The sequence below is a fragment of the Taeniopygia guttata genome, chromosome 10, assembly GCF_048771995.1.
Source record: "Taeniopygia guttata chromosome 10, bTaeGut7.mat, whole genome shotgun sequence".
Lineage (NCBI taxonomy): Eukaryota > Metazoa > Chordata > Aves > Passeriformes > Estrildidae > Taeniopygia > Taeniopygia guttata.
In genome coordinates this window covers 18,582,508-18,593,468 of record NC_133035.1, presented here as the reverse complement: position 1 = coordinate 18,593,468, position 10,961 = coordinate 18,582,508, and the positions used below count along the sequence as shown (strand labels likewise).

The window sequence follows — 10,961 nt, the reverse complement described above, 5'->3', positions numbered from 1 at the left end:
GTGGCCCAAAACACTGACCTGGTGAAGGCTCAGGTCCCAGCTGTTTCATCTCAAGTTAAATATCAAATTATACAACTTCTCAGGAAGTTGTATAATTTGAAAGAACAAACAACTGAACTAAAACAAAATTTGGTTGTAAATCTTTATTAATAGAAACACATTCTTTCTGAAGGACTAAAATTCAGTAGTGTAAGATCCATGACAGCTTGCACTAGGTACCACAATTTCACTGATGAATACATACGGATTTCATAACAGAATTTTAAAATGCCCAGAGAAGAAATTAAAGTATGAAAGTGATCCTTGCTGTTCTGTTACTCAGCTAATTCAACCCTTTCACATACTTCAAACATAGGTACAGTGTGTGCTGAGTGAAATATTGTGTAAGTAGTGCTCAACTCTCCTGAGTAAAGTAGGCTGTGCTTCTCCCAAAGAGAAGTTGTATCACGCCTCTTGTTGATAAGAACACAATTTGTGAAATGCAGCGTGGAGCTTGTACTGCTTCTTTAGTCTCCTTATAACACTATTTCATTTACAGTAACAAGCACTGGGTCCATATCACAAACCTTCTGCTGTTTGTTACTTTTAATATATATAAAATAATTTTCTGGAGGGTTCATATTGTTTTACAATAGAAAAAGATAATTGGTAGCATGGCACTAAGTTAATCTCAGCTTGTGTCTGTTTTGGATTGCTGGCATTGCTCTGCAGTGCCTGGGCAGAGGCAGTTGGGAAACAGCTTGTTCATAACCACAGTACAGTTTAAAGTAAACTTTCTGTACATTTCTAAGCTGGGTTAAGGAGGCCAGAGGAATCTGGGAGCGGCTACAGGAGGCTCGGTGTGAAGAAGGACATGCTGAAATAAAGTCAGCTGAGCCAGAGGTTTCCAGGTGAGACAGCAGATGACCTGAAATGTGGGGGGGAGCTTCACTTTGTTGGTGGTGGTTAAAGCAAAGATAAGAGGGTTCTCCAAACCCTATGTGGGGCCTCTCTTACTAAGATTTGATATGTGCTATCTAAATAATACAGTTTACTTGACCCCCTGTTCCATCCCCCCAGGAGCCAGTCAAACCATACACAGCAACTTCTCTGCTGCACCCCTAAATGCAGGTAGAAGAGTGAGTTTGCTGCCTTGCTGAAGGCTGTAAATACAGGAGCCACTGCTCCTAGCATCCTAGCCCTGCTAGGATGGATCAGAGGGGCCCCATCTTCCATGAGAATTCCTCCCTTTGCATGGGTTGGATGGAGTTCTGTTGGGGTTCACGTGCCAGGGGAAAGCAGGTACCTATGTTCCCTTGTTTTGTTACATTTCAGTGCTTGCTCTACCAACCAGGAAAGCATTTCTACCCTCAGTGGCAGCTTCCTTTCCCTAATGACTGGACAGGATGTGTTGCTACAGGAATACACATTGCTATGGTCCACACAGAGCTCCTATTCTGTTAAGGCTCAGCTAGAAACAGACTAAGTTGGTAGCATTTAAATCGGCATTAGCTACTTCGAGTTTTAATTCTGCACCATCAATAATGCTGCAGAAGAAAAGGGGGGGTATATACTGAGCAAGTTTATCCCAGTGGTTGATAAACACCCAAACACGGCACAGTGGCCTGAGATTGTGCTTCCTCCTGCCATCAAGGTGCCTCCCAGGAACAGCACAGGCCAGCTAAAAGCATATCCCACATCAGAAGCCCTATCTGCATGCAATATTGAAAGAGCAAATCTCCAATTAAAAGATAAACACTATTTCTATTTAGTGCTGCTCCACTGATTATAAGCATATCATGTGCAGATAATAGGATTTCTTTCTAATATGCTGGTTGACAGGATACAAGTTTAAATGTTCAATGGTAAATGCCATGCATAGATGATGGAAAGGGAACAAAATCCAGTATAAGGGAATGTTACCTGAATTCACTATGAAATCATGAAATCTAGCGTGGTCATTTCATTTTACAAAATTCTGGCATTACAGTGGGTAAAACCGTAAGAATTAGAGGCTTATCTTGTCCCCAAGTGAGATAAGAAAGCATTGCAGTCCTGCTTCACTTCATCTTCCTCTTCTTTGGTCCAAGGTGCTGTTTCCTTTGCTTGTAGAGGTGACGGAAGTTTACAAACAACCCTGGAAAAGAAGGAAGTTTTTAGGTAGGACATCACTGCATCTTTTTATGCTAAATTGCTGTACCAAATCTAAAGGAAAAATAAGAGAACCCAACTAACCCAACCACCACATAACAAAACAAATTATTTAGGGGTGTGTATAGCAGTGAAAGCTAATGCAAGTGTTTTCTTGCTGGCTGAGGCAGGAGCTGCTGCACAGGTTGTTTGGTAAAGAGCTGCTTAGAAGGTTTGTTTGTCACCTTTAAGAAGTTGTGACACCAGCTGTGCAGAGCTAAGGAGGATGAACCAGGTATTTCAGAGTGAAACTCAACTGAAGGGTGGCTTTAAGCAATGTCTCTGAGCAGGAGAAATCTAGTGAAAGTTCAGTTTAAAATTCTGGGTTAGATTGTGGTGAGTTGTGGATACCCAACGTGGGTGCGGGTACAAGGAAGTTAAATTGTATTTACAGGTGTAACACAAAAACCAACTATGTCTCAAGCAGCTTTTCTTCTTTAATATACTATTTAAAGAGAGCTCTTTCTATATTGTTTCGTGGAAAAGCATGACTTCACGTTGCATTTGTGATATTGCAACATTTAACTAAATTACTTTAATTTGAAATTATGTTTAGATTGCCATGACATCATTCCAAAGCTCAAATACCCCCTAATAGGTTGAAACTAAGTATACTGTGGTTATAAAAACATGTAAAAATGATTCCTTTAACCCAAGTTTATGCTGCTAATTTGTTACCAAGATCACCTTTTTGGAGGGCTAATCAGAGCTCATTGGAGGTGTGTTCCACTCCATCACTGACAAATTTACATGAACATTTCACAAGAATAATACTTAACCTCAAACAATTTTTTGTTGCCATGGTCCCCAAGATGCAGGAATTTAATTTTCTTTGAAAAATCAAGTTATTCAGGGGAAACTGGCCTTTTTATTTCAATATTGAGAAACAGAATTAAATACTTACCTAAAAACAAGGCTATAAGATATATTTGAAGCACAAATGGAAACTGGATTGTGACATTCAGTGGATTTGGCAATCCCAGGCTAAATTTCCCTGTTTCACTGAAGATTGGAATGGACTGAACAATACAGACAGCTGAAAGCAGAAGGTCACCATCATTACCAAGTACAGATAAAATATATAATTACGCACCCCACACCAGCTATTTTAGCATAGTCCCTTCTAATTTGCCAATGCTGATTGATGACAGCAATTTTTAAGGTGTTGAACATGCAGTAGGGTGGGAAGCACCTGGCTGAGGGGGTGGCAAGGAACCTTCCTGGCGAGATTCTGTTCTCATGCACAGCTGCAGCCCCAGGGCCTGTGCCAGCAGGATTTGCCATCCAGAAATAGCCCCAGCAATGAAACAGGCACACTCCTCCCCCTGCTCTGTGTTGGGCAATGCCCAAAGCTCCTCCTGGCTCACACACACAGGTTTGCAACATAGCAATAAGCCCCTGCCTGTCCTCTGCAGTCATTTACAAAATAATGTCAGGACCTGGGAGCTGGTGTGAACCCAGGCCAGGCTGAGCAAGTCAGGCCCAGCAGACAGAGCTTTGGTTCAGCAGAGGGAAGTGAGCACTGGCAGCCTGTGCAGCTTGTTCTTGTTCCATTTGTTCATGCAACCTGTCCTTGCCTTCCCCCTCCAGAAAGGGACTCTTTCCTCCAAAAGGAAGCCTTCACATCAAACTGAAAATAGTATTTGATTCAGTATGAAGGACAAAATGCTTATATTTGGTTCACCTCAAAGCAAGTTTTTCTATTTTACTATTTTAAGTCTAGCTGCCAAAAAAAGAAATCGAGTTATTGTCCTAGCCTTGCGTTCATTATTTAGTAAAAGGAGATACCTTCTGCCAAGCCCCCTAAGGGGTAGAGAGGGATCCAGACAGTGTAACGGAGCCAGGTGAGTGGTTTCCATTCAATTCCAATGCTGGAAAGCATGTAATAGGGATACCTACAGTGTGAAGAGAAACAAACCCTTTAAAATGGAAACTACTACCAGAATTAGTGTTGCGTTGAGCACTGTGTGCTCAACCCAATTCCCAAATGACACAAGAATATTCAAGGCATTGTCCCTGTGGATGATGATGGCACACAGTTAATGGGCAGTTTACAGGGCTCAGGCCATTCTGAAACAGGGCTGAAGGCAACTGCCTAGCTGCCTAATAAACCTTTCAAATTACTTCTTTTCAAAGATAAAAACCTCATTTAACAATGGAAATTCAAAGCACCAAAGAAATAAAGAAATATGGGCAGTATCACTTTTGGACTCCAGCCCTGCTTTAGCTTTTGGCAGATGAAGGAAGGCTGTGAACAGTCCATGACTCAAGGAGTTTTTCTCCTCTGGGGCCAACTCTTCCAAAAAATACAAAGATCAAAATCTTTACAGAGTTATTGGGAACAACCACTTGGTTCTGTGCACACTTGGTAGGAGGAAAATCCCACCAACCTGAACAGCTCAATGATACTCCAGAAATAAAATATGAAGAACACCACAGGTTTGCTCTGCATTTCCTCCAAGCTTCCAAGGATAACAAACAAAACAAAGTTTCTTCCAAATATCTATTAAAGAAAAACATATTAAGGAACATTCACTCTTTATCAAAAGGAAGGCAAGTCCTTGCTGTGAGAAACACAAGATATCTACTCCTCACACATCTGAGCACACAACTAACTCACAGCTGTGCTGTGACCTGCTTCTTACAAGGAGGCATCTTGCCCTGCATTTAGGTACAATCCAAGGGATCCAGTCTCAAATCACCCATCCTCATTTTTATGCACAACAACCACAACCAGGATAAAAAGGGCACTGGCACCAAATCAAAATCATGCACTTTTATCAGCTTCTTGCTTCTGCTGTCCTGCACTCCCTTACCCAGGTGATGGAAGGATACAGACAGCCTGTCACAGCCAAGACTGGGAAGCATGGATTCCTGCCTCATGAATAAGAAATCCTCCAGTCAAGTGCCAGTGAGGTTGCATCACTTATTTTAGGAAAGTCTCAGCACTTGTGTAAAATAAACATTTACTTTAAACATAAGAGCAAGGATAAGAATTTAAAAATACAACCTGCACTACAGAAGGTATCAGTGGTGATCTGACCAGTCCTATTAGTGAATTCATGATCTCCATTAATGCCAGGGTCTGACAGAAATACATCATATCAGAAATAGTATGAAATGTGTCATAGAAGGAATCTGTAAGACACAGGAAACCAACCATTTTTGAGAACAAATGAATTTCCATGCTCAGGAAGCTGGTGCAGAGGCACAGCTTGTGATAACAGGATTCTAGTTGTATTTGAGAAAAACATGCTGGATAATTACATAAGTTCTTTATAGGCCTTATCTTGAACTCACAGCAGCTGGGGCAGAAACCATTTCACACACAGAAGGATCAAGAGCTATTTCAGTAACTGCTTTACAAAAAAGGCAATAGTGTTGTACTTCAACAGAATGGATCGTTCTTGCCTCAAAAGTAAAATATTCTGTCCAGATCATTTTCAAAAATCATTGACATGGCAGTCAGCGAGACATTTTGCTTCAGCTGATTTTGTTAGAGGTGATCCTGGCAGAGCACAAGTATTATTCACAGAGTACACAGCTGTGACTTACAAGGGGACAGTATTTTCCTGCCCTTGACACTTTGATGACCTTTGAAAGGCTTTTGTTGTGCTCTTTGGCAATGCATTCAAGGTTTACTTCCTAAATATGTCTCCCTTTAGATTTTGCTATTTGAAAAGTCTTAAAAACAACACTGAAAATCAACCCAAACCCTCCAATATAAATAAAATAGTGCTCATTACTTGCCTTTTCCTAAGATGAACAGTCGTACTGTCATGTTCACAAAAATCCAAGAGAATCCCAAAAACTGTACAAGATTATACATGACTAGGTAGCCCTTCTTCAGGTGTTTGAAAGCTAAAATAATAATAAACACATCAGGTGAGCAGAGTACAATGGTAATAGAGCTGCAAACCAGGCTTTCTGAGAATAAAGCTTATAAGGAAAAGGGAAGTACTTGATTGTGATAAAAGCATTGTTGGGTGCATTGGGGTTCTGCTTTTGCCAACATCTGCCAGAACTTGATACTTGCTAGTCAGATTTTTTACATTCCTTGGAAATTTTGGTCCATTTTTAATTAATTTCTAATAGCTCACAATATAAAGATCCCCCTCCAAGACACACCAAGCCACTCAAAACTGCTCCTTAAGAGTCAAGGTTCACAAAGTGTGAACAAACTTTCTAAATCCCACTTCACCCACTAAAAAGATGCAGTTACTTACGGTCTTTTGGGACTCTGGATTCTATTTTCATTTTGCTAATCTTTTCTTCTTCCTTAAGATGAAGGATAAGGTTTTAAAGACTTACTGTAATTAGCAAGTGATTTGTTAACTATACTACTGCAAAGCTGGTAGGTTTAATACTCAGCCAAGCAGCCAGTAGCTAGAAGGTTTAAATTTTCACAAGTATAAAACAGGACATTCATCATCCAGAAATTATAGTACAGTAAAAGCCAGAGGGTGTTAACCAGTTATCCTGCCCTCACTGTGTGGTTTGTTCTAGTAATTAGATGCTTGTGCTGAAAAAGCCGCTGCTTTCTGTGTTAATTCTCACTTATGACTGTGCTGTTTCTTACATGACCCACCAGCAACCTGAAGAGAACAGAGAACATCCAGCTCAGGTTCTCTGCCTGCCTTTCCCAATGTTCCTGGGCCTTGGCACTGCAGTGCCCCTCTCTACTCCGTGCTAAGCTCATGGCTGCAGAGGGGAACAGGGCAGTGTTTGTTGTAAAAGGGATTTGCAGGAATGTGATCTGTTCAAGCCTTTTCCAAGTCCATCTTGCACCTCCCCACTGCAGTAAGCTGCTCAAGCTCACCAGATGGTGGGAATGCACCAGCAGGGCCACCAGGGGCTCAGGAAAGCCTCAGCAATCCCTGCTTCCCACACAATGTCCAGGACTCACTCCTTTGGGCTCCACATGGCAGGGTGACATGATACTCTATGGATCAGCACACTGGGCAAGGGGAACATGCAACAAGCCTCCAGTTCCAGTTCTAACCAAAAATGTGCCCATTTCCAAATTCCCGCTTACAATTTGAACCAACTCTGTATAGAACAGCAATAACAATCAACATGCCAGGAACTCCTGGTAAATGAAGAATGCAGGTTCAGGCACAGGAGAACAGCTGTCCTTGCTTTGTAAGTGGCAGCACAAGCTCCAGATGCCCACAGGACTCACCTTCTCCCTCAGCTCCATTTCAGCATCCGACTCATCCAACCAGCGGTCGAAATCGGGCGCCAGGAAGAGCGGGCGCTTCTCTTGCTTGGTCAGCCTCTCCCACCAGTTACTCTCCTTCTTCTGCACAGTGATGTTCAGCTGCCTTTGGGTCATCCTGCACACAGGCTGCGGGTAGAGGCATCAGCAAAAGTCTGATGAAACAAGCTCTGAGGCTGAGTTGATACCCAAGCTCCCCTTGTCAAGGAGGCCGGGATGGCAAAACTGCTGCAGCACAAATGTCTCTCTGCCACCCAAGGCATGGAAGCAAAAAGCAGTCCAGTTGAAGAGGCAGCTGTGATGGTTGCACAACTTGATGAGCAGACTGCCCATATTACAGCACCACTGCATCCCATCATAGAGCTACCAGAGACCCCAGTGTCAGCCTTCTTAGACAGAACCCCTGATCGTGGCTTTACACCTTCTTGCACTTAGTACTGTGAGCCACCCACCTCCTCTAGCCAGCAGTAAAAATAACACTGCCAGCAGCCACAGGTACATGTCTAATCAGGGACCACATGTGACACCTGCTGCACCTAGAGAAGGAGCTAAGAGCCTTAGGGAATGCCTGGAAACAAGGAGAGCTGACAGAGCAGGCAGTGTGGTCACTGCCACCCTACAAGGCCTCTCCACCTGCACAGTGGCAGCCCAGAACCTCCATCCTTACAGTCCACAGCACTGTCACCTTGGAGCCCTTCTGACCACTGAGGCCACTCCACATGGCACTGCCTGTCAGACCAGCTGAAACTGCTGCACAAGCTGCACTCCTAACTGAGCACATTACACCAGCTCTGCTCTGGCAAGGCTGGCTAGATGCTCCTCAGACATCTGAAGGCTGCAGCTGTAATTTACAGCTACTACACCTCATCCTTGCTGCCACAGCCTCCATTTCTCACTGCTGGCACCAGCAAGGGGAACTCATGCTACACATCAAAACTAAAGGAGAAAAACCTGGACTGTGATACTGCCTGGTCCTGACCATCTGTAGTTGCACAGAGTTCAGTGTGTTCTCCAGTCCCTCCACAGTGACTCAGAGTGACAGCTTTGGGAAGGAGGCTGCTCTGCAGAGGCAAGGACTTGCCTTCCAGGCCTGGCTCACAGCAGAGCCTGTGTCTGCCAGCACAGGCAGAGACAGGCAGCTCTCCCACACTGCGGGCCAGGCAGATGATAAGGCAGTGACCAGACTCTGGAACCAAGAGCTGTTCACTGTCTGCCATGCCACAGCTGGCAGGAGCCACACCAGAAATAAGCCTGCTGAAAGAGCCTGGGTAACACAGAGGAACAGCTCTTTGAGCTGAGCTCTTTCCATCCAGACTGCAACAGGAATTATGGAAAAAACTTCTCCAACAGGAGCCACAACATAGCACAACCTAAAAAATCTGCTCAAGCCAGAAACACGAATTCTCCTGACTCTCTTCTTTTATCCAGCTACAAAAGAAGCCATGAAACATCACACTGACTGCACAATGTTCCCCTGACCTCCAGTCAAGGTTGCATCAGACAACACATTGCCAGATTCTCCCGTTATTTTGCTGCTTTAAATTCTTTACAAAACTTAAAACTGCTGTGTAACAAGTGACAAGCAAGTGTGTACTAAAGCTGGTCCATGCAAGCACCAGCTCCAGTGAGGCGATTTGCATTAAAACAAGACAATGGCACACAGGACTGCCACAGAGTTGGCTGTTACAGAGTTACCAGAAAAATTTAAACAGTATATTGGGAACTTTATGCACAGCCATTTCCATTTCAAGTTCTTCAAAATTTATTTTTTCTTTGCAAGAATTAGAGAAGTAAAAATACCTACTTTAGGCTCGACTGGCTCCAGGAATTCGATCTCAAATTCATATATGTTGTCTCCTTTGGCACCATGACCCTGGGCTAAAAGACAAGAATTGACAGTGTGAGGTTCCACACACTCCACCTGCAAAGGATGCTTTGTACACAGAAATATTCAGCACTTATCCACAGCACTTTCTTCTGGCCTTCCTCAGAAGCAAGAGGAAACCACACAACAACAGAGAAGACACCAAAACATTGCTTGGAGGGGCAGATGCAGGAGTCAGCAGCTAAAGCTGCTGCAAGTCCACATCACGCTGCAAAAGGGTCCCTGCTGCAGGAAGCCAGCGTGTCAAATCCCCAAAAGAGGGGATCAAAAGGCTGCTCGTGGATAACTCAAACCCAGCAGAAAATCTCCTGCCTTTGAGGGATCCAGCCTCCGCAGAACGCAGCACCCAGGGAGATGGGTGCTGCTGGGTGTGTAGGAGGGTGATGTGGGGAGTCCCTCCCAGCAGCAAAGGGCACTTCTCAGGGCTCATTTGTCATCTCCCACATGGATCCTGTCTGCAGAAGGGTTCCAAAACTGCACACAGTGTTTAATTCCCACCCTTCCACGCCGTAAACTGATCCCAAAGAGAACACCATGTGCAATACCCTCCTATCAAATAGCCTGGCTGCAGCTCACCGAGGAGGAACAAGCTCCTAATGAGACACCTTAAAAAATTCCATGGTGCTGGAATGTGCCGCTGTCCAGCTGCAAAAAACCCATCTGTCAGGGTGAGATCTGCCTTAGTTTCCAAATGGAGCACTAGTTTCCTGACGTGGAGGCTTGATAAGAATTGCACACAGGGTCTTTGTGAAAGGAAAAATTGCTATGAGTTATCTCTGGGGTTTGGCTGGTCCAGGATGGGAAGGATATATGGAAATTCCACTGGTATTTGAATATGGGGAGGTCGGGGTTTTCTTGTTAGATAAGATAGGGCCTGTTGCGGCTACCAGGACTGGAACACAAGAGGGCTGTGAGTGGGAGTGTGGCGGATCTGAACATGCTCAGCACGGTGGCTCCTGCCACCGATGGGGACAGCCGGGACAGCGGCAGGCCTGGCGTGGGGGCCAGGCTGAGACCCCACGGTGGAGCCCCTACCTCTGAAGTGCAGGACATTGTCGGTGATGGTGATGTCCGGGTTCTGCGGAGGGAGAACACGCGTTAGCCGGCAGCTCACGAACCCGCGGGGGTCCGTGCGCCCACCCGGCCGCCCCACGCCAGCACAGCCCTGCCCGGACCGCCGAGCCCCGCTGCCAGACCGCCCCGCTGCCGCTGCCGCTGTCCCCGGGGGGATCCGCAGGTGCTCCCCGCCCGCCGGGGTGTCCCGCAGGTGACTCTTTCCAGGAGTCCCACAGGTGATTCCCCCCGGGATCCCCCAGGCGAGTCTCCCCCCACGGGTGTCCCCGCGCGGCGTTCCCCAGGTGTCACCGCCGGGGTGTCCGCAGGTGTCCGTGCCGGGTGTCCCCGGGTCAGTCCGCCCCCCGCGGGTGATCCCCCGGGTGTCCCCGCCGTACCCGGACGTCGCTGAGGTCCACGCGCAGGAAGAGCTCCCGGTGCCGCTGTGCCCAGTGCACGTGCGGCCGCAGGCTGGGCCCCGCCATCGTCCCGGCCCGCACCGGCCCGCGGCGCCCGCGCCTGCGCACTCCGACCCCGCCGGGCGGGCCCCGCGCCTGCGCGCGCCGCGGGGGGCAGGCGGGGCGGCCATGGCCGGGCGCCCTCAGGGGCTCCGCTGGGTTGTGGTCGGAGTCATTG

The 10,961-nt window shown here is 46.1% G+C and overlaps 1 protein-coding gene across 1 annotated transcript; it reads right to left on the bottom strand.

Annotated features, from left to right (window-relative positions):
- Positions 1 to 128: 128 nt before the first annotated feature.
- HACD3 (3-hydroxyacyl-CoA dehydratase 3) lies at positions 129 to 10,868 on the bottom strand. Its single transcript, XM_030281432.4, has 11 exons — positions 10,724 to 10,868; positions 10,308 to 10,350; positions 9,192 to 9,265; positions 7,352 to 7,516; positions 6,396 to 6,447; positions 5,920 to 6,030; positions 5,180 to 5,307; positions 4,560 to 4,672; positions 3,958 to 4,064; positions 3,074 to 3,205; positions 129 to 2,116 (listed from the first exon to the last, which is right to left on the bottom strand). The coding sequence occupies exons 1-11, from the start codon at positions 10,808 to 10,810 to the stop codon at positions 2,040 to 2,042; spliced, it is 1,089 nt and encodes a 362-aa protein (XP_030137292.4). The 5' UTR covers positions 10,811 to 10,868; the 3' UTR covers positions 129 to 2,039.
- Between the last annotated feature and the right edge of the window lie 93 nt (positions 10,869 to 10,961).